The sequence below is a fragment of the Lynx canadensis genome, chromosome B1, assembly GCF_007474595.2.
Source record: "Lynx canadensis isolate LIC74 chromosome B1, mLynCan4.pri.v2, whole genome shotgun sequence".
NCBI classification, from domain to species: Eukaryota; Metazoa; Chordata; class Mammalia; order Carnivora; family Felidae; genus Lynx; species Lynx canadensis.
Window position 1 is genome coordinate 74955783 of NC_044306.2, and position 27134 is coordinate 74982916.

At 42.3% G+C, this 27134-nt stretch overlaps 1 protein-coding gene across 2 annotated transcripts in view; it reads left to right on the plus strand.

The window, feature by feature from the left end:
• The window catches only part of TMEM154 (transmembrane protein 154), a 44862-nt gene extending 28676 nt beyond the window's left edge, over window positions 1-16186 (plus strand). Inside the window, exons 4-7 of one of the 2 annotated variants that reach the window (XM_032592889.1) lie at window positions 1042-1069; window positions 2318-2403; window positions 4718-4775; window positions 13775-16186. In XM_032592889.1, coding sequence (XP_032448780.1) covers window positions 1042-1069; window positions 2318-2403; window positions 4718-4775; window positions 13775-13790 — 188 coding nt within the window. In that variant the 3' untranslated portion in view covers window positions 13791-16186. The remainder of the gene's footprint in view (window positions 1-1041; window positions 1070-2317; window positions 2404-4717; window positions 4776-13774) is intronic. The other variant, XM_032592888.1, reaches the window with a different exon arrangement.
• The last annotated feature ends 10948 nt before the right edge of the window (window positions 16187-27134 follow it).

Consider the following 27134-nt stretch of genomic DNA (forward strand, 5'->3'; position numbering starts at 1 on the left):
TCGCTTCCCCTGCCAAACAAAACAGAGCTTGAGCTGGGCCATTGGGCTCTGATTCTTGCCACACGTTCATCTGGAACCTGATGGGCATTTGACAAACTGTTACCTGGTTCTCACCTCAACCACAGCAACAAAAAGCAAGTTTGCTCAAAGCTTTGTTTTTATGGTATAGTTAAGTCCAAAACATTGGGTATGAATTTAACCCATGTTAGACCATCCAGATTAAGGCCTACTCATTTATTCAATACATATTTACTGGGTGTTTGCCAGGTACCGGGCTAGCTGGATGGGAGGTGGGGGGATAGCAGGACAACAAGACAGGCACGATCTCTGTCCTTCTGAAACTGTGGGAGCGACCAACAAAATTAAGCAGATGGATTGACCAATGACAAACATGGCAAATTCTATGAGGAAGCAAGCAAGGTGCTGAGCTGGGGGGCAACTGGAAAGGTGGACCCTACTTCAGAGATAGGAGGGAGGGAGGGTGCTCCCTGAGGAGAGAGTATAAGCTAAGACCAGAAGGGTGTGAGGGGTCCAGCCATGCAAGCAGCAGGGGTGAGAGCAGAGTTCCAAAGGGAGCCCTGATGAGTACCCCACAACCTGCTCTGGGACAAAGGGACAGTCACAGCGCTGGGCTTGGTGTGTCACACAAAGATACAACAGCAGTGTGTTGAACTGGGACGTGTTGGAGTAAGGAAGGGGCCAACGAACAGTCCCTCTTGTCTGACTCTCCCTTGCTTCCCATTGCCACTGTTTTCTTCTTCAGATGGATTTAAAAAAAAATGAAAAGGGAGAAACATCTGATTTGAGGTCAACACTCTCAGGGAACCATCATATCTTTAAAAAAAAAAAACAGATTTCATGTGGTAAATTAGGACCTCATTTCAATATGGTGCGTGTTTGACTTAAGAGTTATTGCTCCCTAAAATGCAATTTACTTAAAGTTGTCTCCTGTCTTTGGAAAGGAGATTTCAGCTGTTGTTGAACTAAAAAGTTGTTCTAGACAATGAAAGCTAACATGACCTTTATATCTATTCTCTTTAGATGAACTGGGAAGTGAGAACATCAAAGTGTAAGTTCCTGCTGCCTCCCACCCAGCTCAGTGTAGACGAAGATATCCGGGAGAGGAGTAGATTAGAGAGCCATCTGCCTTTTTAGGAGTTTTTATTCTGACACCCTTGAGGGTCCCCTTTTGTCCTGGGCCCCAGGAGAGGGCCCTTAGCAGCCCAAGGGGGAAGGGGATGCACCTGTCTCCCAACCTCAGTTCAGTGGGAGATCTGGGTGAAGAACAGGGTCCTCTCCAGAAAAAAAAAAAAAATAGTCTTTGAATGCTACCAGTTCCAAATGCATTGTAGTTTAAATATTCTGACCCTGGGTGTATTTCAAGGACGTTGGTTCATTTATTCTGATTAAAAATTTTATCACCAGGAAAGATAACATTCCCTGGTAGGAAAGGGGAGTCCTGGTAGAGGCATAAAGTTCATGCTGCAGAATCACAGTGAGGGCGGGAGGGAGAAGGGGAATGGAAGGGGAGAGGAAGGAAGGATGGAGGGAGGAGTGGGCAGAAAGAGAACAAGATGCCACCAGAAGAGTGTTCTGGGGCGGTGTCACCACCTCCTCCAGCCTTCCCCCTAGCAACCTTGCTTGTTTAGACACTTTGCTGGTTTCCTCCATACGCCCTCCTCTCACACCCAGGCTCCTCTACGTACCTTCCTTTCGCACCCTAGCTGTGGTTCTGAGCTGGTGGTCTCCTCCCCAACCCCATTTGCGTTACCCAGGGGCTTCTTTTCCGTAACCGTGTGCTCTGAATCCTGGGAAGTGAGGGCAGTGGGTTTCTGAAAGCAACGACTCCATTTCTCCATGTCAGAAAAGCCTGGGAATTGAAAGGAGGGGTGATGAAAGCAGCCTGTCCACAGTGGCCTCTTGACCTGGGGCACAGATCAGAAACCTCAAGGAAAGGGAAGTGAAATTAAGCAAGGCTACCATGCTAAATAGGGCAACTCCCCAGAGGAGCCTCATGGTAGAAGCCTGGCAGCTCAACTTGGTACCTAATTTAGGGAAGCAGTCAGAGTCTCCTGGGCTCCCTTGCAGCCCAAGAGCTGGGCCGTGCGCCTTCCATCATTGGATCAGTGATAGATGAAGGCTTATTGTAGTTCGAGCCTTTCCGCCTCTCAGAATTTGGTGAGTAGGGCAAAGCCCCAATCTGCCGTGGAGTGCCACATACCAGGTCAAGTTCACCTTTCCCGCAGTCAACATTCTGGGCTTTCCCAAAATGAGACTCGGCACACCACACTCCTTTTTGTTTCTGTTCTCTCTCCAGCCCCATTTTTGAGGAAGACACACCCTCTGTTATGGAAATTGAAATGGAAGAGCTTGACAAGTGGATGAACAACATGAATAGAAATGGTACGTGGTAACCTAAAGTTGCTTTTCCTGTCCTCTCTGGCATGTGAAGGTTGCAACGGTTTTATAAATGTCCCGTAATTGTTGGAATGTGATGGTGTGAGCCCAATCCGCGTTAGATCTGGAGCATTCGGGTAATCAACTTAGGTCTGACTATCCTTGAAGACTCAGTTTAAGGGGTGCCTGGTGGATCAGTGGGTTAAGCGTCCAACTCTTGATTTCAGCTCAGCTCGTGATCTCACAGTTTATGGGATCAAGCCCTACAGCAGGCTCTGTGCTTGTAGCAGTGAGCCTGCTTGGGATTCTCTCTCTTCCTCTCTCTTTCCCTGCCCTCCCCTGCTTGTGTTCTCTCTCTCTCTCAAAATAAGTAAATAAACATTAAAAAAAGAAAAGACTCAGGTTAATTACTGCACCACGTGGTGCCATTTGTTTTTATTTTTGTACAATCTTTTCAAACAGACTTTTTCAAGAAGAAGATGTTTTCTTTTTCAAACAAGGAGCTCTCTGGGTCCAAATTATCTGGAAAAAGCTAGCATCTGGCATTACCTTGTCTACCATAGAATTTAGAGATCTATGATTTTAATCTGTATATGGATGTAAAATTTTGCCACATATAATTTACATAGATCAGTGCTGTTCACTGCCATATGCAAGAGACACCAGCCATATGTGGCTATTTAAATTAAAATTTAAAAAATTAAATAAAGTTAAAAATTTTCAGTCACACTAGCCACATTGTGAATGCTCAGTAGCCACTTGGGATGCATAACTACTGTATTATACACACAAATCTAGAACATTTCCATTGCCAAAGAAAGTTCTATTGAACAGCACTAATAAAGATAGTAATATAAACATCCTCCTGTAACTTACTTCCTAATTGATATCTGGAAGTAATTGCTGTATGTGTTCCTTACTTTTCATTAAATCAATATGTGGGTTTAAAAAAGGTGGTAGCAGGGCACCTGGGTAGCTCAGTCGGTTGAGCGTCTGACTTCACTCGGATCATGATCTCACAGTTTGTGAGTTCAAGCCCCGAGTTGGGCTCTGTGCTGACAGCTCAGAGCCTGGAACCTGTTTCAGATTCTGTGCCTCCTTCCCCTTGCCCCTCCCCCTGCTCGCACTCTGTCTCTCTCAAAAATAAATAAACATTAAAAAAAATTGCGTGTCAATAAAGGAATAAGTAAAAAGTAAAAAAGATGGTAGTTGTTTTTTCCCTTTGAAAATTCCTATAAAAAATCAATAACTGATTTTTAATGCTCAGATTATCTTCATAAAATCCACTATTTATATTATCATATCATTTGTATTGTTAACATTCAACTTTAAAAAATACCCCGGGGTCTGTCAGATTCAACAATAGTGAAGCCCCAAATCCAGAGACCTGTTATTAGAACTATTATACCAGAGGCTTATCAACATAAGCTTTCCCAAAGATTAGAACCATTCGATGAACTTGTATAATTTTGAATGGAACAGTTTTTCGTAGCCCAAGATTGAGGCAAGGAAGGCTCTGTAAAGCATTTGGGGACAGGGGCAGGTCACTATAATAATCGTTAAGGCAGTTTCATTTTGTTGTTTTTAGTTTATAAAATACGCATACATAATAATTTGGCAAATGCAAAAATAAAAGTAGAAAGAAGAAAAAAATTATACCACCCAAAGACAACGTCTCTTAATAATTTGACATCTTTCCTTTTGTGCCTGAGATAGCAGTCATACATCAGGATCCCATTACACTCACAAAACCAGAAACCCAGAAAAAGGCATATCTATTTCGTAACTACAGCAGAGAGTTATTTTGACACATAGGCGATGAAGTCGATGGATTTTGTTTTTCCTTACAAATAACTGTGACATGATAGGAGAGAACTCTGACGACTTTAAGAAGGTTAGTCGTTCCTCAATTCACTGGCTGCCTTTTGATCATGCATCCTGACTGAAATCATTCTACAGGCTCATCAGGACCTCCGGTAAAGCTATTTTATTCCAGTGTCTAACCTGAAACATGCAGATTCTAGCTTTTGGAGCAACAGTGAGGTTCTTTGGGGACTGAATAACCAAGCAGTGATGAATTGTGCCCTTTCCAACAGGGCCAGAGGCATGTTGAAGTCTTGTATCTGTGCTACTAATGCTTTTTTCCATTTCAAGAGCCTTGCCATCATTAATCTTTTAACCTCTGGAACTCCCTAGTGAGGCCATTTCTGTACAAGCAACCACACAGAGCTGGGAAATGTGGCGCTCAAATGCATGAGTTTTGTGGGTAGAAAATAGAATTTTGGTGATTAACAACGAGTTTGCTTTTATTCTGTCCTAGCTGATTGTGAATGTTTACCAACTTTAAAGGAAGAAAAGGAATCAAACCACAACCCAAGGTACTTCTAATTTCTACCATTGATTATATGTGTGGGGGGGAGGGTATTGGAGACCAGGGTAGAGCATTTTCATTTACCTTCTCTGCTCTTGTAAATTTTATGTGACAATTTACACGGGTATATAGGTGTGTAGTGTGGAGAAAAGAAAGGTACAAAGGTACAAAGTAAATAGAAAGATACAAATAGAAAGTTACAAAGTAAATATCCTAGTGACTCTATCTTTTGAAGTAAATGAATACTGGCATTTTCTTTGTCCTTCTGAAGAGATACTGTTGAGTCGGCTTCTGTTTTAGCCACAAAACTTTCCAACTGTAACAAACTATAGGTTTGTTTACCTTGGATAAATAGATGTTTGGTAAGGAAAACAGATGGAAGTGACAGCCTTACTGGATAACTGTAAATATGAGTGAGCAAAATGAACATATAAAAAACAAAACAGAACAAAACAAAACCCCACCTGGATTGGATTGTCATAGGAGAGAAATTAAATGAGAATTTTAAAAACATATTCCATTCTACCACTAGGTGGCTCTGCTTGATAGAAAATTTTAGTGGTCAGCACACCAGAGTCTTGTTTAAATTTTGCTACCTATTGTGAGGCTAGAAATGACCACGCCTGGGGTGTTTTTGATCAGAGGACTGTTTGGTCAGGACGTGGGAAGTGTCGCAGGAGAAAGGATTGATGATTCAGCAACGTGGGGACTTGTTCCACACAGCAGCGCTGTGATTTGGGGGCACCAAATTGTTGGTAGGGGTGACTCAGAGGTGATCAGCGAGTAGAGAACTTGACTGAGCCTGTGACTGAGACTTTACGCTTCTGTTGGAGTAGATAGAATAATCTTTCAGAGCAGGGTAAATACCACCCGTCTTCTCTCCCTCCATGTTAACCAGAGGTCTTGTGCCTGTCATCTTAAATGCTTCCAGAGTGCAGACATTTGTCACGGGCAGTCCCTGAGGCTGGAGCCTTGCAGGAAAAGACTGATAGTAGATGGTGATCGGGGCAGTCAGATGTTTGTCTTCTAGCCCCTTTTTCTGCTCCTTCCCTTAAACCTTATCTGAAAGGTCGTCACCCTACATCTCACACATCACACCTCTGCAGTCTTAGTGAGGTAAACCTCGGCTCTGATTCGGAAGTCCGTTTCTTATTGAAGATTTCAGTCAGCGTTACCAGTCCAAGTTTTTGCATGTTAAAAATTCATCACTGGTTCAGAAAAAATTCTATCCCATGTAAATGAGGTACCAGATATTAACAAGTAGATGAAAGGGAAAAAAATGCTAGCGGGAGCATCACAAAGGCAATTACAAAAGAATATTTTCTCTGCATTTTAATCTTACCTAAAAATGAGTCATGTGTATGTTCAGCACATGGCTCAGATCACCACCAAAACCCTATAAATATCTTATGACTGTATTTCTGATGGGCACCCACAAGTGGCATGGAACACCGGTGGTTTTTATACATCTGCCTCTTGGTTTTTGGAATTATTGGCAACATAGAATAAACTTAATGTTGAGAACTATATGGTTGGGAAAGCATCTTAGAAATCACATTTTTGAAATATTGAAAGGTTGGTCTTTGAAATAAGCTCTAGGTCATTTCTGCCTGTAAGACAAAAAGCCTTAACCCATTTGGAGAGCTGCTTTATGCTAAACTATTGTTTTTGAGGGGAATGTCTACATTCCTTTGTTGGTCCAGAACTGTTCGGCTTTAATTCACAGGACAGCCGTCCGGGCTTACGTCATTCCCTCTCAGTGAAGCCAGCACCAGCATTAAGAACCAGCAATGGCAAGTCCCAAGGCTTTGGTGCCACAGATACTTTCTGACTGCTGCAAAGAGTAGTAAAATATTGTAAAGCAAATCTAATTTTTAGTCACTGAAAAGTCAGAAAGGTACAAAGCACTCAGAACAAAGTCTGTCACAAAATAAGCTCTCAATAAGTATTGGTATTCTTATTATTAACTTAACATTGATATACATAAATTGACTGCCTTTTGGGCCAGTGAGCTTGTGTCCAAAGGCCCAGGCCCACCCACAGTACTGTTTGGGGCATTTTTTTTTTTTTTAAGACTGTATATTTTAGAGCAGTTTTAGGTTTACAGCAAAACTGAGCAGAAAGTACAGAGAGTTCTAATACCCCCACACATGCACAGCCTCCCCGGCTGTTGGCATCCCACACCACAATGGTACATTTGTCACAATCAGTTAACCTACTTTGATACATCATTACCCCCAAAGTTCCCCATTGGCTTTTAGCTCTGTGACTCATCCTTCCTCTACCATTTAAGCAGTGTACAAGTGACTGCAATGCTTCGGAAAGTATGTAACAGTCACTGAAGATTGAACTTAGTAGAAAACACACTTCTCCATCCTCTTGCTAAACTAAGACTTCTAGACTCTATTTAAAGGGCTCAATCCCTGTTGATGCTAGAAAGACACCCTGATGCAAAACCTCTTAGGCATAAAGTCCATGTACTTCTGGAAAAAGGAGTCGATCTGGTCACCATCCTACACTTAATGCACCACATTGGATACAAAGACTTTTCTTGTTAGGGTCCATAATCTCCGGCCTTTCAGAACTTTCCCCATGTATCCCATTGGCAAGCCATTGTTCATTACTTTGCCCTGTCCTCGTTGAATGGACATTTTCTTTTATGCTGTGGAACCTAAAATCTAGCACAGATTTTAATAAATGCCAGAGACATACCGAGCACTATGGGAAGTTTATACTATGGTTTTTGTATCTTTAAAAAACCCATAAGAAAAGACAACAAAGGAATTGTGGAGGAGAGAGAGTTTTATATTCTTATTTCCTTATTGTTATTTCCTTAGCATTTTCCTCCTAATTCGTATTGGTTCTGTGCTAGGCAGTGTAAGAGGTAGTGGGAAGAGTGTTAGTGGAAGTCGTGTCCAAGGGGTGTGGCAAAGCTGTGGGAGAGGTCTGCCCTAGAGTTGAAGAGAATTTCATCACTGACACGGTTCATCTTTGCCAGCACATGGTGACAACAAAAAGCAGATCTATTGAGTTGGTTTTATTATTGTTTAAATTCTCTGTAAAGAACGCACTCCCTTATTGTCTACCCCCACCCTCACAGAACCTTCCTGAATGGAGCTAGATAGTGGGAACAAGAAGGGGAGAATCCCTTTCATCATAGTGCTTAAGGTGTAGCCAGCCTGTCCCTTCTTCCTGAGGCCTTTATACTTAGACAATTTCCTGCAAGCACGGTGTTCTGTCTCTGTAAGCTTAGGTGAATAACCACAGAAAAGGAACTGCAAATAACAGCCAAGTGTCCATCTTCTTTCCTTTATGCCAGTTAGCCACAGTGATGAGTTTATATTGAGTGGGGAACGACTAGGGAAAAAATCGATTTGGTTTCATTCAAGTAGATTTATAATTTTGAAAGCTCATGAATAACAAAAACAATAAGACATTTGTATAGCATTTTATATATGCCAGATGCCTAGGTACTATCACCTAGGAAATTAACTAGTTAGAGGGTGAATAACAGCATCCCTGTTCTGGTTTTGTAATAATTCTATTGTTTATCTTATGATTCATGTCTGAGCTCAATGACATAAAAATGGATCACTTCAATATTTCTCAGGAAAATCCAGTTTAGTTTAATAAAGAATTTTGTGAATTTCTTCCTGTTTCCTCTCTTCTCTTCACCTTTCTCTCTTTTTTTTTCTTAGAAAAGTATGATTGCTGATATAATTTTACAAAATATATTTACTGAACGCTTAATATGAACACCTAATGCCAGACAGGGCCTGGCATTGTCTATATCATGCCAGTTCGACCAGTTAAAAATGAAATAATCTGTACGAGTAAGCCTGGAACTCAGAGATGTTAAGTGATTTGTCCAATTTACATAGCAAGTTTATGAAATGCAATATTTCTTTTAAAACTACATTTTAATTCTCTTTTATTAATTAGTTAAAATAAGAGATATTCCACAAACTAAAAGATAAATTAGAGATTAAAAAAAAAAAAAAGAAGGAACACACAGCAGCAAGAAAGGCAGCCACCATGAGGCTGATACACGAAAGTATTTGGTAGATGATGCATCCATCGTCCCATATATTCATTGAAAAGATCATTAACTGCAAGAAAACAGTGGTTTTAGTGAACTCTTTTGACCTCTTTGCTCAAGTAAATCTCTGGCTACCTCTAGTTATTTTCTTTGTGAGTTTCTTTCCTCTTTTCCTTTCTTAGTCTCTCAAAAGTCTTTTAAAACTCAACAAGTATTTAGGAAGTATATTAAGTGCCAACTGGTTTCCCTCAAATCTGAGCTCTGTATTATGAGGGATACAAAGTAACATATGAGGGGTACAAAGTAACCATTTATAATCCTGCAGGATGATAATCTCAAATAACATTGTTAAAATGCAGGTGTGTGTGTGTGTGTGTGTGTGCGCGCGTGCATGCTCATGTGGTGAGTGAGAGATGTACTAAATTTAATAAAACACAGCCTGCTTGAATAGTGGCCCAGATTATGTCTACTGTGGGCATGATCTATGTGTCTTGGATGAATTTTAGGCCTGCCTGTGATGTTAGCCAGATGTGTGACCTCTATAATTCCCCCCAGGGCCAGGCCTCTTTCGAGAAGGAGAAGGGACGTTATACCGATGAAAAGGAAGGGAGCACGATCTAATTGTTATGTGACTTTGTGCTATCCTGAGCTCTGCACTTCCCCAAAACCAAGTTAGGGAGCATCATCATGTGAGAAAGGTTTAACGTAGGTTTATTACCATCTTCAGAGCTAAGCAACATTAGCTGTGGTCATAAAGAGGGATTGTTAGAAGATAAACCGGTCAGGAGAACAAAGATGGCTTATCTGATCCTACCTGCAACCAAGGGGGCAGTTAGGAAACAAGGTGTTAAGAGCTGTATCTGTCCTCATTTAACTGCTAGCATTCCAATTAAATGCTTTCTTAAAAATAACAAATCGATGCTTTTTCATCAATTCAATTTGTTTTTATGGTTTGTAGGCCTGTTACTATAAAGGCCTTTAGGAAAGCTGTCTCACATTCTGAAAATATCTGTATAACACTCTGAGAAAAATTCCTCACTAATGCCACTGTCATAGACAAGACACTAAAACTGTAGGAATTAACACTGAGGCAGGCAACAGAGGTTGGAAGCAGGATTACTTACTTTATTTGTTGCAGTCGTGTGGCAGTTTGCCAAGGTATTTTTAACAGAACTCTAGGATTTGCCAGAGTTAACAACGTCTGGGCTCATTTGATCATTTCACAGAGATGATAAATAGCCCCAAAGACAGCAGGGAACGCGTCTAACTAAATAGAGGGAAGAACGTGAGCGAGAGAATGGCTCTGGGCTCAGGTAGCGGGCCAGATCCCAGGCTGCTGACTTGCCCACAGGCCTGATGGCCACCGCATCACGGCCAGTAAAAACTCGCACGTGGGATTTGCAACACTAGGAATGACCTGAGGTCCCATAGCTGAGGCAACTTGTATCCACGTTGGGACCGTCTTGTGTGGCAGACCCTGTCACGCTGCTCACTGTCCACAGAGCTGAGCGCCAAGTGCCACGTGTGAGCTTCTGTGCTCTTTGGTGCTTGAAGCTGAAGCAGGAGGTGCACAGCGTCACATGTGAAGCCTTCAGAATGCTTGTAGAGTGTTCTAAACAAACCGCATTTAAGGGCGTTCTCAGAAATGGAAAGTTTGTTTTGGAAGATGGTTTCTGAAAGCCTTTGGATATTGGAAGCAATGTTCAAGCTTGTAGTTCACTGATGGACATTCGCTAGCTTAGAATCTGCAAAATAAGGATGACATACGTTCATGGGTTTGCACGTCAGGCCTGCAGCATAGGGCCTTGTATTTGCTCACCTATCCTTTACAACAACCCTAGAAGGTACATGGTATTATTATGCATGTTTTGCGGATGAGAATAGGAAACTTCGGCTGAGAAAGGTCAACTTATCCAAGGTCACATAGCAAGGAAGTGGCTGAGCCCTGGTTCAAGCTCTGGCCATCTGACCCTGTGTTCTTATCTACTGTGCTAAAAGAGCCACTGTTAGTGCACATGAGCATTAGTACTACCATAAAAGAGCAACACGAGGTGTGAAATACCAAGGCATAAACGTAACCAAAAAATGAATGGCGTAATATGAAAAGAAATTGTTCAAAAATGTTTTGAGGGACATAAAAGATTTTTAAAAATAGAGATGTACTGTGTTCCTGAATGAAAGACTCAATAATGTAAAAATTTAAATTTACGGGTGCCTGGGTGGCTCAACTGGTTAAGCATCTGACTTCGGCCCAGGTCATGATCTCCCAGTTTGTGGGTTCGAGCCCCGCGTTGGGCTCTGTGCTGACAGCTTAGAGCCTGGAGCCTGCTTGGGATTCTGTGTCTCCCTCTCTCTCTGCCCCTCTCCCACTCATGCTCTCTCTCTCTCTCTCTCTCTCTTTCTCTCAAAAATAAACATCAAAAAAAATTTTTTTAATTAAAATTTAGAACTCTGCCTTACACTTTAGATTAAAATAGACTCCAAATAAGTTTAAATGTTAAAAAAAGAAAAAAGTCCAGGGAAAATATAGAGGAATTTTATTATAACTCTGAGTTGGGAACTAGTTTGAAAGCATGACACACAAGTCAGAAACCATATCAGAAAAGCATAGTTTTAACTCTAAATTAAAACATTAAAAACTCTAAAACATTAAAAACTCTAAATTTCTGTACTTCGAAAAACACAATAAATAGAATGAGAAGGAAAATAAGAACTGGGGTAAGGTATTTCCAATACACGTATAATAAATAAAAATTATGATTCTTAAAACACAAACCAATAAAAAGATAATAGTCCCATTTTAAATATGAGTAAAAATTATCAATAAGCAATTTTGCAAAAGAAGGAATGGAAATTACCAAGAGAGCTTTAAAAAATGTTTGTTTTTCTCAGAAATTATAAAAAAGTAAATATACTATTTTCACCTATTGGATCAATAAAAAATGAAAATAATAATATCCAGTATGGGGAAGGATGTGGGGGAAAAGATATTTCCCTAAAGAAAGTGTGGGGAGAAGGTGAATTGTACAAAATATCTAGGGAAGGGGGTAATTTGAAAATGGGCTCTTCAAGCTTTAAAAGAGGACACATTTTAACCTGGTAATTCCCCTTCTAGCCATTTACCCGAAGGTAACAAATGGAAGTGTGCAAAGATGTAGCATTTTTTAGGCTAAATAAAGACTATTGGAAAGGGTCTACATGTTTAACAATAAGGGTGTGTAGTTTAAAAATGCTTTTTCATCTCATGAGGCAATGAGATCCTCTATAGCCACTAAAAAGATATTGTGTATTTATTAGCAAGGACTGAGGTCTCCAGGTGAATGAGAGTGAGCAAAGCAGTCGATAGCACAATATACGTAATAGGATCCTACTTTTGTACAAAAAGAATGTATGTCATTATCAAGGGAAGAAAGTTTGGAAGAATGAACACCAAAATGTTGACTGTAGTAAGATTGTTAGTATTTTTGCTTTGCTTATTTGTATTTAGTTTTCCAACAGAGGCTACGGAATGGTTTTATAAAAATTTTAAAAAATCACATCAGTTGTAACAGCTGGACGCAGATCAGCGTTGTGGACAAAAGAGGGCTCGTGCCCACTACGAGTGAGGCTTTGTGTTATACTGTGCTTAGGGGAGCTGAAGTTTCCAGATAAGGCCACAGAAGGAAAACCCGCAATTCAGAGACCTATGTTCTATAGAGATGAACTTCTGGATCTTAGAAATAATATTCTGCTACCACCCAGTTTCCAAGAAACGGAACCTCCTTGCCCAGTTTAAGAGTGGTACAGGGTAACTTAAATGAAGGCGATGTTAAATCTGCTCTTCAGCTAAAAACTTTCTTAATTTTCCATCAGCTTCCCATTGTAAGTAAATTTTGCTACAGAAGTTGTCCTTTTGTTCACAATTGCCCTCCTCCTCCTTTCGTACCGGTTGTCCGCCCTTATCACAGCATCTTCCCCCGGTCTTCTGAACACAAATACAAACATATAACCATACACACTACGTTTCCCCTCCCCTTTTGTGGATAGATCTATTTATCTGGCTACCTGTCCGTCTACCAAACTGCTTCAAAGTCTTTTTGGAAACACATGCTGTTTCCCTGAGCGGGAGAGCCCTGAAGTAGGAGTAAGAAGAATACAGTCTGTTGCAGACTACCCATGTCTGTGAGCTAAGGAGATACGATGTTCTGTTGATTATTATCATTCGGGCACTTCCTTGGACACAAAGGTCACTTCAAGTAGGGATGTTCTGGAATTTGAGTGATGGGACAGAAAACTGAAAAAAGAAGCAGGAGGAGAGGGAGAGTGGCCTGCTCTCCAGGAGACGTGGGTGGAGGTATGGTCTCACTGGGGAAAAGCTGCAGAGCCAGCTATGTGGCCGAGATAGCCAAGTTAGAGACAAAAGCACAAATTAGCCAGCCAGCACAGTCATGTCCGAATACCATGTCCGTAATTTATGTCTATTCACACCCCAAGATGCCTAATGGTTGAATTCTAAATGACACGGAGAAAGCACCTCCGGATCCTTTGTGGATACGAACAAAATGGGCTTTTGAAAACACGCCAGGACCACCAACTCCTGAAAAAAACAATGCATGGAAATTTTTTTAAAAAAGGAAAAAAAAAAGGCAATTTGGCATCTATTCATAGAGAATGGGATTCGTTTTAATTAAAGGTGGGGGGAGGGACCCCCAACTCCATCTGGTTCTCTCCACATCAGCACGAGGGAGGGATATTAGAGCAAGAGCTAGGGATTATTTCTTGGCTTTCATGGATTTCCTCCTCAGGGATCAAGTATAAAATCCAAACCAACCTTTGTTTCAGAAACTGTAAGCTGGACACTGTTGGCTTCCTGACTGTTCATGTTCTCTTGAGTCACCTCCACAGTGGAGTGACCAGCTCTTGGTAGCTTCTTGGAAATACACTGTTGTTCTCTCTCTCTCTCTCTCTCTCTCTTTTTTTTTTTACAGTGACAATGAATCCTGAAACTGAATGGTGCTAATGTTTTCCAAGGAGCAGCCCTGGAGGGAGCCTGCTGAGCCTGCCAACGGAGGATGAAGAGGATGCAAATTTAATTAATTTCAAATCAACATAGACACAAGAACCTTTTGCTGTGCCTCCCAACGCCCACTCTCCCTAACGATGGCATCACCTGTACTTGGAAGAATGCACGATTGAGAAGCGCCGGGCAGAGGCTTGGCTGCCATCCACCGTGGCTTCTGAGGGTGGAGTAGCCACGGGACGCGTTCACCTCTCCTCAGCGCCTGTTCCCTCCTCTCCACCAACTCCTAGCTGCCTGTACTCACTGCGGCCACACTCTCCAGGTCCTTGTTCCCTTTCTGCTTCATTCCTTGGAGTTTAAATCAGGAAGCTGTTTTACATACGGCCTCCTTCTGGGTCACCTTGTTACCTAATTAGCTTTGGATAATTTCCTCTGATTAGTCAAGTCCTCTGATAGGTCCTCTGCCTTCAGCAGGAACTTTCCTCAAGGCCAGTTACGTCATGGAAAAGACAGCGAACAAAGCGCGTGCTTCACTCTATACATCATCCCCGGGGGTTGGGAAGCGCGTCTACCTGCCAGGAAGACAGAGTGAGAGTCCACCGTCCTGAGGAGATGTTGTCTGGTGACCTGCGGACTCTGAGTTGGCCAGACAGGCCCCTTGGGCACTTCTCGGAGGAACAGGAATCTGCAGCGAAGGAGCGAGATGATCTCCCTCTCGGCTAAGATCACCAGCGTGGTCACATTTCTCCAAAGCTCATTCTTGCTCTCACCACACCTCTTTGCCTTTGTGTGAAGAGAACATGGGCACAGGGGGTCATCTGCCAACGCTTTGTATTTTTGAGATCTTTAAGGTCGTTTGCAACAAGCAGGATAGGAACAGGCAGATACCTGTGCCCGTGGCAGGCATCACCCACTGTACCTTCCTGTCAGGCTGGCACAAGCCTCGTGTCTCCCTGGACACAGCTTTCCAGGAGGCCGCTATCAGTCCAGCAGAGGTGACATTCTACACGGGGTTTGTTGACATTCTTGTACAAGAAGCAACGGCGCCAGATGCAGAAGGGCCTGCTTATCATTCCCATTCACGGAAAATCAATCCTCACTGAATCCTTGATTGTCTAATTGTGACCTTTAAAGCAATCTAGCAAACTGGGAGTCCTCGGGTCTTTCGCAATACCTGATATTGTATTCCAGGAAAGAAATAAAAGAGTGAACACTTTATTTATTTTACTTTCCACATGTAAACTGAGGGGAGATGAGGTTCACCACACATTTGCTGCTGAATTTGGGGTCTTGGGTTCGAAAGGCTGCCTTAATACATAACAAAACTACCCCTCTCCCCCTTCTCGGAATCCCTGGGACTGGTACTCACCTTCTGAACTATGCCCATCATTTTAAAGGCAGAGCTCTAAGCCAGGGAAATCTTTCCATACGATGAAAGAGAAATATCTGGTTGTGTTTAACCACTGCTACTGTGTTATCCTGGGACTTCACGGAACTGTGGCAAAAGACAGTCTTTGTGGTATATAATGTCAACAGATTTATCTGTCATATCCTCGTTAGCACATCCTAATAAGGCATTTTTGTTTTCACGTCTGTTTTGCATATTCATATTCAATTTGTGGTCGACAGTGACTCTCAGATATTTATGCCAAAATTGCCATTTTCTGAATTATTATTTCTGCCTATTTTGTTACTTTGTTTCTTCTCCACGTTTTGACTCTTTGAAGAGTCTTAGATTGCTTCTTTCTCTCTCTAGGTATCTAAGATTTTTGCTGAATACTTACGCCTATAAACTCTATCCAAGTCTATCAACCAGTGCACCTAAAAGTTCAGAGAATGATAAGGGGTCTTGAAATCTCATTTTGATTAAGCAATGTTTTATGAATATTTTAATACAGTTAAAATATTCTCATTCAGCATTTAAAATAACTTTAAATTTCAGAAGAAGCAAGCTTCAGTAACATGTCATTGAATTTATGTCTGCAAAATGTCCTAACCTCTATAATTGCACAGTCTACAAGGAATTTTTTTTAGAAGGTAGTTTATTCTAGCAAGGTCTATGAACCAAAGCAGTGAAGGGTCAATCCTAGCATCCTGTATCTTTTTATTACTGTTCAATCAATAGATATCATATATTTATGATAATTTCAATAACTGCTTTTAAACCCAAACTTAATTTTTATGTTTCAGACTATTGTTGGTAAAAATCACGTTAATTTGCCCTAATTGGGTAGCCAATCAGAACAAAATCTGACTTCAGAATATTTTAAAGATATGTAACTTTCACTGCATATTTTTGTACACTTTAAGCAAACTAGGTTAACAATATTGCCTAGTTAAACTCCTCAGAGAACTTGTTTTAATAAACATACAAGATTATTGAGGTGTTACTCTTCTTTTTTAAGCTTATTTATTTATTTTGAGAGAGAGAGAAAGAGAGAGAGCGTGTGCATGCGAATGGGGGAGGAGCAGAGAGACGGAGAGAGAGGATCCCCAGGCCGATTCTGGGTGGGAAACCTGATGCGGGGTTCCATCTCAGGAACCATGAGATCATGACCTAAGCTGAGATCAAGAGTCAGGCACTTAATAGACACTTAACTGACTGAGCCACTCAGGTGCCTCTATCAATCTGTTACACACTCTCTCTCTCTTTTTTTTTTTTAAAGTTTATTTTATTTTGAGAGAGAAAGAGACAGTGTGAGTGAGTGAATGGTAGAGAGAAGAGAGAGACAATCTCAAGCAGGCTCCGCACAGTCAGCACAGAGCCCGATGCTGGGCTCGAACCCACAAACCCGTGAGATCATGACTTGAGCCGAAGAGTCGGACACTCAACCAACTGAGCCACCCAGGCGCCCCTCTGTCTGTTACTCTTAACTCAGTGATATGACTCCTCTTTCTGGGAAGCTCACTGTTATCTAAAAACAGGCATACAGCATGGATCAAAAGTCATATCCAGGGAGTGACAAATGCCTCTCGCAATGTAAAATGTTTTAAAAAATGCTTTTGTCTATTTTTAAATTTTGACTGTTTAAACTATCAATTTGCAACATCTCTGGAAGAAGGCCCCTATGATAAGTAAACATAAAATATAGGCTTTAGTTTCAGTTTCTGTCAGAATTAATACAAATTCTGAAGGTAGTAGAGTGCTAAGCCACAGTTTCATACTGGGAAGACACTGCTGAAATTCTCATTGTGGGGAAAACATTGAGTTTTATGCTGGATTAAATTTACACATGCTACTTTTTCACCGTCAGAAGATACTCAGGATGAATCCTGGGGTTCCACTCAGTATACACAGCAGGCAGGCCAGAGTAGCTCTACCCATAGGTTACATTTCTTCAGTCTTACAATAATAAGAAAAGTCACTGTATAATAGTGTGGAATGGAATTAGTCAAATTTTTTATTAATAATTGCATAATCCAAACAATGAATTGCCTAAATTACTTTGCTCGTTTGAGCAGCTCTTTGACATTGCCTTGGTATTGTCCTGTCTGGCACCAAAATTTTATTTTCCTCTTAGTCCTTTTGGGAGTAGCTATTTGTAGATACTCGGTGGGGTTTCTTGGTTTGTTTTGTTTTTTTGTCCCATTACCTCTTCTAAATGGCATGTAATATTCGTGAGATAGCAATCCATACAATTATATAAAATAAAACCTTTGAAAATCAATTCAGTAGATGCTCTATGCTCTTTTTGAAGTGATATCTTAAGAAGTTAAATTTCTAAGCCAAAGTACATCCAATAACATTGAGACTTTCATTTCAGTGCCATACAAGTTTAGAAATACAACACTGAACCATTGAAAACAACCAAAGGTGAATAGATGTTTTCCAGTTGGACTTCAGGTGTAGAGAGCTCGGGAAGTCATATTCCTCACATCCCATCACATTATCATCACTGGCTTTTGGTACTTTATACATGAGTAATTGGGCCTTTTACATGAAAGATATTCTTCACATTTTAACTTCTTTGGTCTGCATGGAAAGAACAAAATGAATGATACATAGAAACTACAAATTGTAAGCAACACTTTCTCCGGTATAAAGATCAGTGGAGAGTAATCACTATATTACTCTGACTTTGGTGAAACCCTGACGTTATAATTAACATCAAGAACATGGGAAAACTCTGCATGTTTAATAAATGCTAGCCTTCAGAAAGAGCAGAGGTTATAGTTTTCCAATGAGTGAAAAAATAATCTGGTATATCATTAATAATTTCACTTGTATGCATCTTGTTTTTAAAGTTAAGTGAAAACAATGTAAAAAATGCTGTATCAGACTCTCATTTTTCAAGTAATATAAAGTCTTTCCTCAGAAGGTCAGTAAGATCATCAGATGTTTATTTATCACTTGGCTTCATTGTATAATTTCTATCTTATAAGTCTCAAGTAAGAAATGGTCCCATCACTATTGATTAGAACTGATTTGCAAAACTACTAAAGTTTTAAGACTGATTACAGGTTTTAGGTTCTTTTCTCCTGCCTTGTATGCTGAGAATAATATATGTAATAATATTTTTCCTTTATAGCTTATGGCTTTAGAAATGTCAGATATCCATTACATATGTATAAATTATGCTCAGCTATATGATTTTTACAAAAATAAATAAGTACATACACACTGGTAAGCTAAAGTGCTCATTCAGCAGTGTTAGATGGAAAAGCATTTTTGAATTTAACTGAAAAATAAAGCACTATAAGAGAGGAGTAAAGAGTATCTTTGACATTAGTTTCTATGTGATTAATGTATATAAACACTTAAGATAAATGCTTATTTGAAAGTAAGGTGTTTGTTTACTAAAATGTTGTTGACTAAGAGTAAAGGAGTGAATTATACATCTTTTTAAAGGAAAGCTCTTTTAATTTTACTTGTGACTATGGAAAAGAAGGATTGTTACCTTGTATAATTATCTCTTTTGATCCGTATACCTTTTTTTTTTTTAGTTTTTTAAATGTTTCTTTATTTTTGAGAGAGAGAAAGAGAGAGACAGAGTGTTAGCAGGGGAGGGGCAGAGAGAGAGAGGGAGACGCAGAATCTGAAGCAGGTTCTAGGCTCTGAGCTATCAGCACAGAGCCTGACGCGGGGCTTGAACTCAGGAACTGTGAGACCATGACCCGAGCCAAAGTCGGAGGCTTAACCAACTGAGTCGCCCAGGTGCTCCGATCCACACACCTCTTTAAATAAATGATGCAATACCAATTTTAAAGTTCTTCTAGAATTCAACCTGCTTTATACAAAATTGTCTACCCTAAAAATTAACTGGGTTTTCTGCATACCTAAAAGATGTTGTAACACATTCTTTTCTTTTTTCTTTACAAAATATTTTTAAATTGAGAAACGAAATTTCAGTTGTCTGTGGAATGTAATTTTTAAAAGTATTTCTAGTAAAAATAGAAAAATCATAGGGGCGCTTGAGTGTCTCAGTTGGTTAAGCATCCAGCTCTTGGTTTCAGTTTAGGTCATGATGTCACTGTTCATAAGTTCGAGCCCCAGGTCAGGCTCTAAACTGACAGTGCAGGGCCTGCTTGGTATTCTCTCTCTCTCTCTCTCTCTCTCTCTCCCTCTGTCCCTCTCCCTTACTCTCTCTCTCTCTAAAATAAAATAATAATTAAGAAATTAAGAAAAATCTTAGAGCTAAAGCCTTCTCTTTTTCCTAATTACTCGCTTTTGTTCATGTCTTTAGTTCTAATTTCATTTTCTATACCTTGACATTATAATAGTTGGAACAAGGCTGACAGACAAGTTCATAACACATAAATAATATGAAGACATCCGTGAAAAAGGATGCATTCCTGCACACAAACCAGTCGGTACATTGACAAACAATGAGCAGAAAGATTCCCCTTCAAGGCCCCAACTAACGTAAAACCTGGTCAATTACGGCATCGATACACCCCTAGAGTCTGCTGCAGGGTATACGTCCTGCCTATGTTAACCAGAGTGACTACGTGACTGACGTGATGGGGCAGATCAACCTCGAGATGGCTTGGACCCAAAGAGCAGACAGCCCCACGGTCTCAGGGAAGGGATATGAAGAGAGAACAATAATACTAACTGGAACTTACTGTGTGTATCAGTTGGGAATTAAGTTCAGCTTCTAATACTAGACACACAAAATGAAATTATTTCAAGCAAGATCTTTTTTGGTCACGCATGGAAGAATACAGAGGTAAGCTGGTATGGTAACTCCATGGGCATCTGGGCCCTGGATTCCTTCTAACCCTCCCCCCCTCCATTAGTGCAAAGCTCCCATCCTCAGGGGTGCCGTTCGGTACACATGCCCCAGCGTGGTGTCCACAATAAGGACAGAAAGGGAACCAGCACAGGGCAAGCCCCTCTAAAGAGCTTTCCTGCCAGCCCATTGAAACAACTCGGCCTACATCTCATTAGCCAACCTATCTGCAAGGCAGCAGGAAACTGTAGGGTTGGTACAGGTAGGGTCTCAGGGTTGGTACATCATCATTCCCAACAATGAGGGTCTCCTTCTCAAAGCAGTGAAAGAATATTGGGTATCTGATGAGGTAGCAACACTGGCCATAAGGTGCTAAGTACTTACCATATATTGTCTTGTTTTAATCCTCGCCATATACTTAAAAAAAAACGTTTACTGATTTTGAGAGGGAGAGAGAGAGCGCCCATGTGCACGTGCACACACACACACGTGCATGCGAGTTGAGGAGGGGCAGAGAGAGAGGACGAGAGAATCCCAAGCAGGCTCCATACTGCCAGCACAGAGCCCAATGTGGGGTTCCATCTCACGAACTGTAAGATCATGATCTGGCCGAAATCAACAGTTGGATGCTTAACCTACTGAGCCACCCAGGCGCCCTTTTCACAATATACTTTTACAATAAGATTAGGGAACTTATGAATTTGTCTCATGTCTTCCTAACTCCAAAGCACATGATCTAAACGTCTACACTAAACTGCCTTCCCAGTAATAAGCAATAGGAGGGTGTTTAAGAAGGTGTCAGTCATTGTCAAGGAGGCCTGAAGGTGGGCAGATTCAGACCAGAAGTAACAGAAGCTTCAGGAGGGCAGTGAAGGAAGGACCCCAGGACCAGTAGAAATGGTATATCATGCTGAGAAAAAAAGTCAGGGTTTGGAATAGGGGTGATAAGGTAAAAAACTTAGTTTCTGGACCTAGGTTCTGGTAAGAATTTGGTCACTGAATAAAGAAATAACGAATGAAACTTAGTGGCTTAAAACCAGCAACCATCATTTATTTTGCTCGTGAGTCTGCAATTTGGGTGGGGTTCATGGGCAACAGCCTATCTCTGCCCAGCATCATCTGGGCAACTGGATTGGGGCTGGGGGATCTGCTTTCAAACGGCTCACTCACATGGCTGGCAAGTTGGTACCCAGCTGTTTGATTCGGAACCCAGCCAGGCGTGTGGGCCAGGGGCCTTGGTTCCTACTACATGGGCTTCTCCATGGCTGCCACACAGCGTGGTAGCTGGATTTCAAGAGCAATATCCCAAGAGAACAAAGTGGAAGTACGTGGCATTTTTAGAAGCTAGACTTAGAAGTCACATATCATCACTTCTGCCATACTCTGTCACTTGAAGCAGTCGCAAAGTTCAAGGGGGAGAGAACATAAACTCCCCCATTCAATGGGAGAAGTGTCAAGAGCGAGTGGGATAGGAGATATGTTACAGGCATTTTGGAAAACGCGATCTGCCAAAATTTGCATGGCTTCATGTAATACAGAAGAAACATAACAGTCAATCTCACACCAAGTGTCCCTAGGAATATTTGATTTCCCTTGAGTCCAGTGCCTGATGGCCATCTTTGGCTTGGACGTACATCCCTGGTCCAATAATTTTGGACAGGTTTCATCAACGACATGAGGCATGACACATAACATAGAAGAGCCTAGAAGAGTGGGTGGATCAGACACAGAGAAACTTATGAGTGTTTACAGTACGTACAGTTATAACGGGACCAGATTAGATTGTGAGCACCTTGAGGATAGGGATTAAAAAATGTTAGGCATCTCTGTATCCTGAACAGTGCGTGGCACTAGTAAATGCTCAATAATCATGGAAAAACCAATCAGCCACTGAGCTAAGAGTCACTGCACTACCCTTACTCGTACCAAATCAGTATTTATCACCAGTGAAAACAGGACCCAAATAGAGGTTTGCTTATTGCCCGTTACCATTTTCTACCCAAGTTTCCAGTTTCTACCCAAGTTCACCTTCCAACTGATAGATTCTGTTATCATTTTTTATCTTTATTTGAAATTGTCCTATTATATGTGCTTTTTATCTCCAGCTATCTTGAATCCAATCTGGAAGGTGGCAGAGAACAATCATAGTTGAACCAACAAGCAAGTGGAGGTGGAGGAGAAAAGGTGGACCCCATTTGGAGGGGAAGGAACACAAGGAGGGGCCAGCAGGTCACCGAAACCCTCTCAAGATGCTCTTTTGGCTCAGCGCTGGGCTCTTCTTCTTTGCTCTCTAGAATGTCCATGGGGAAAAGAAACACAAGTTGTATTAATAAAAAGGTTAAATGATCTATTTTAGGTAATGACACAACAAAGATGTGGATTGTTTCTTCCCTGGATAGGGAGACAGATGAACAAAATAAGAGGTGCTGTAAATCCTCCTTGAAACGTTTCCCAGCCAGCACTCAGTGTAGACAAAGCCAACCAAGTCACCTAATGGGGCAAGAGAGTAAACTATGGGACCCATTTATTTCTCAGCTCCATGAATCTGTAAAGAAACTCCTCCATCTTGTTACATGTGGTGACTAATGCCTTTTTACCTCATGTGAATGTGCCTTCCTGTTTGTAACCCAGAAGGACCTTTCTGTTCCGTTCCAGACAGACCTCCATCCTTCCTCTTTGCTTATACTCCCCAACCCTCTGCCTTCAGGGACCTGGGAGGGAGAGATATATCTGGGGAGGCAGCCAAATGAATTAATGTTAAGATTTGTGTTCTGAGTGGGGCTGGAGCACAAACAAGGGGAACAAAGTGGGCTGAAGGAGGGGGTAGGCAAAATGGGAGGAAAAGTTCTTGGGGAGTTCTCTGGCTCAACAGGTGAAACCAAGACTAGTTGTGAAAAACAAAGGGGCAGGATAGGAGTCAACATCTGGGACACAAATCTGAAGCAGGAGTTAGAAGCAGACTAGAAAGGGTTGGGAGTGAGGCGAGGTGGGGTCTGGGTGATTTTGACAATGGAGCTGAGCTATCCAGAGTCTTCCTTCAGTGGCCACTGGATGCACAGGGAATGGTGGCCCGCCTGGCTTAATGGTAGAAGGGCAGAAAGGACACTAGACAATAATACCTTGTCTACGGTAGAGTCGGCTCACCTCCCTGTTAAGTTGAGAAACCCAGTTCCAGAGAAACGGCGTGAATAAGAAGGCTAGGCTAGGATTCATGCTCCCACAGTATTGGGACACATCCCCTAACCCCTATGAGAGCTCTGAGAGTGGTGACAGCTAGCTGGATTGTCTGAGAAGGGCTATGCCACCTTCATCTCTGGTCAGATCCAGAGCAGGCCACACGAGGCGCGGCAGGGCAAGGCCCGACACTTTCTTCTGCATGGATTTTTAAAATTTATCCTAAATGAATGCACCTCCCTAATTTTTTCTCCTTACGTGTAACGTAGGTGTGTTTGTTTAAACAAGACTCTTGATTCCGTGAGGAATTTTCCAACTCAAAATACCTCAGACCAAAAGAAACGTACAGGCTCCGGTAACCAAATTGGGCAAAGCAGGAAGTCGCTGCTCTCAGAGAGAACCTGACGCAGGTTCAGCTACAGCGAGGAACAGCCACACCAGGGACTCAAACGCGATGAAAGGTTCTTCAGTATTCTTGTCTTCCGTTCATTGTCTGAAACAACCTTCTCCACGGGGCTACAGCTATTGTAGCTAGTGGCTCCAGGGAGCTCATCTTTCCGTCTTTACCACCAGAGCAGAAGGGAATCTCTTTCTCTCCCCCAGTTAGGAAACGTCCCCCGGAAGGAATTAGATTAGACCGGCTGGGTTTTATGCCTAACCCTGTGAAAATGGTATTGGGACTGACTGGGGTTGACATGTCCTTGTACTACCACAGTATTCATGTGTGTGTGTGTGTGTGTGTGTGTGTGTGTGGTACACATTGGTTGGTTGGTTGGTTGGTTGGTTGTGGGGAAGAGAGTTTATGAGGAAGCAGTTTCTAAAGGGGATCAGAATGCCATGACCACACGCAGGGCATTTGGGACCAGCCAAGGACACAGATATCCCCCTACACGTGTTCTTCTCTCCCGTTCCACTTACCTATCCACGTTCAGAGCCACAACTCCAGAGTGGGCCAGGTTCTCAGGAAGGTGGATCTACTGATGCTTTTCTTTTCCTTCTTTGCACATTTTTTGGTATTTTCTAAATGTTCTACATTTAGATCCATAAATTTGTATCACCTTTGTAATTTATGTTACAAAAATGAGAGTGGGTAAGTTCTCGTTAGTGGAGGCAGAAATATTAAGAACTCATAGAAAAATCCAATATTCTTCCAGCAAAGGAATGTCTTTTGAAACTCAGTTGCAAAGCTGCATGAGTATATTTAGGTGTATATGACCAGGACCACTTTTTGTGGAAAAGAAGAAAGGGTTCTGCGGGAGGGTTGGTAAGAAGCCCTCAAAGCCTTGCCAGGGTGGAATGTATAGTTTTTCTTCTGCGTGCCTTCCTGTATCCTGGGCTGAACGTGGACACACTTTGCCATTTCTCTTCAGGGACTATGGGAGAATCAGGGCAGTTTTTGAAACTCTGCCTTTACCTTATGGATCACGTCACCATTTTAGGACAGGAGCAGAAGGTATTAAAGCAGTTGTCAAGGTCTTGAGACGCTGAATGAGAACAAGTCAGAATTAGAAAGGTTTTCTCTCTCCCTAACGCATAATGTCTAATCACTTGGGTTCTTTTCATTTTTATTTTTTTACTGTAAGGATCTTTAAATATTTTTTTTTTAAACGTTTTTTATTTATTTTTGGGACAGAGCGAGACAGAGCATGAACGGGGGAGGGGCAGAGAGAGAGGGAGACACAGAATCGGAAACAGGCTCCAGGCTCTGAGCCATCAGCCCAGAGCCTGATGCGGGGCTCGAACCCACGGACCGTGAGATCGTGACCTGGCTGAAGTCGGACGCTTAACCGACTGCGCCACCCAGGCGCCCCAAGGATCTTTAAATATTAAAGAATATTTTGAATAAAGAGCAAAAATATCCTCCATTTAAAATTCTCTCCCTTGTTTACCTCTGTAGTTGCCACAGTTTCTCCAGTTAATACATACACTTTTTATAGAGTTAAAAAAAAGTAGTGGGAATACAGTCCAGTTAAAATCCACTCCCCCCCACACACAGAAAATCATTCTTAATTCCCCCAGCCTAGCATGAAAATTTCCATTCTTAGGAGTGATGTGGAGTCTCCAGCAACTCTTTCTAAGAAAGGGAATGAGAGCAGAAGGCTGAGAGGGAACCCTGGTGGGGGTCACACAAGGCCACTGCCTCAAGCCCAAGAGGGCATGCTTTCCTGAGGAGAGCAGGACTCCTTAGCAGCTGCTGTGGGTGGGTTTAGAGGGGTCCATGGGAGAGGGACCCAGCCAGAAATCCTGGAGAGAGAAAAAACACTAGAAGGCTTCCCTGAAGATGCCACTGGGATCCATTCGTTCAGCAAAAATTTCTTGAGAGCCTCCTCTGCGCCCGGTAATAAAGATGTAGAGGAGAGGTGAGATAGCGTGGGGAAGCCCAGAGCCTCTGGAGCCGGACTGGCTGGGTTTAAATGCCGGCTCCACGCTTCTGGACAGGTTACCGAACCTCTCTGGGCCCTACTTGCCTCGTAAGACTTTTTTGAAAAAACGCATGAGAGGATCCATGTGAACACTCTGAACAGAGAGTGCCCGGTGCGTGGTACGGATGGTGGAGTGCTGGCTCTTACTATTGTCGTCTCTGCCCTTAAGGAGATCACAGTCCAGAGGCCGAAACGGCATAAACTGAAAGTCTGTGGAACGAGATGAAGGGCCTGCCAGGCTCATTTTGTTAAGATGCAGAGCTGTTGGGAGGCTCTCCTGTGGAACAGCTTGTGGGAAATCACGCTGCCCAGGAGTCTGGCCCCAGACACCATTTTGTAGGTCATTGGATCACAGAAGGCACTGTCACCTAGTGAGAGTCATTCCAACTGGGAATGACAGCATGATGACGAAGGCTTTTAGTGAGTACTCACTCTGCGACAGATACTTTTAGACATGCGCCATGTGAATGAACCCACTTAATGCCCCCAAGTAAGTACACTATTACCCCCATTTTACAGAGATGGGGTAACTTGCTCATGGCGCACAGGTAGTATGTGGTAGAACTGGGATTTGAACCCAGCTGGTCTGTTTTTATTTTATTTTATTTTTTATTTTTTTTTAACGTTTATTTTTTTGGGACAGAGACACAGAGCATGAACGGGGGAGGGGCAGAGAGAGAGGGAGACACAGAATCGGAAGCAGGCTCCAGGCTCGAAGCTGTCAGCCCAGAGCCCGACGCGGGCTCGAACTCACAGACCGCGAGATCATGACCTGAGCTGAAGTCGGAGGCCTAACCGACTGAGCCACCCAGGCGCCCCCAGCTGGTCTGTTTTTAAAAACGGTCTGCAGAGCCTGGAGCCTGTTTCGGATTCTGTGTCTCCCTCTCTCTGACCCTCCCCTGTTCATGCTCTGTCTCTCCCTGTCTCAAAAATAAATAAAACGTTAAAAAAAAAATTAAAAAAAAAAAAAAAAGCGGTCTGCATGTTCCCAGGCTCACCGTGCAGACGCGCCATTTTCATTGACTACAAAGGGATTGTGTGAGGGGTGACCCTGAATGACATTTTGCCCACATATTTGAGTATCATTCATTCGTTCCTTCAGTTGACACTTGCTGAGCCCCTTGCTCTAAGTGGGGCACGGTGGGACCTACTGGGTACAGAAAAGAAGCAGCCAGTATCCTCCCATCAACCTGTTTTGGGAGATAAGGCTTGTGCCCAGATGCAGAGTGACAAGTTCCCGGGGAGGAGCAGATACAGGGCTCAGAGACACAGAGGAGGAAGGATGACTGGGTTGGGGACAGCAGGCAAAAATCCTGAGGGAGAAAGTTGAGCTGGAGCAAAGTCTTAAAGGGCAGAGGGTTGTGACAAATGGTCATTGGAGAAAATGGCATTTCAGTTCCTAGAGAAGAGCACGAGGAAAGGCACAGAGTCGGGGAGCGCATGACAATACAGTGTGGCTGCAGCACGCAGGGCGTGTGAGGGAGAGCGAGCTGCACACGAGGAAGCAGGCACCTGGAAGCTGGGGCCTTGAACTCTGCCTTGGGAAGTTGGATTTCAT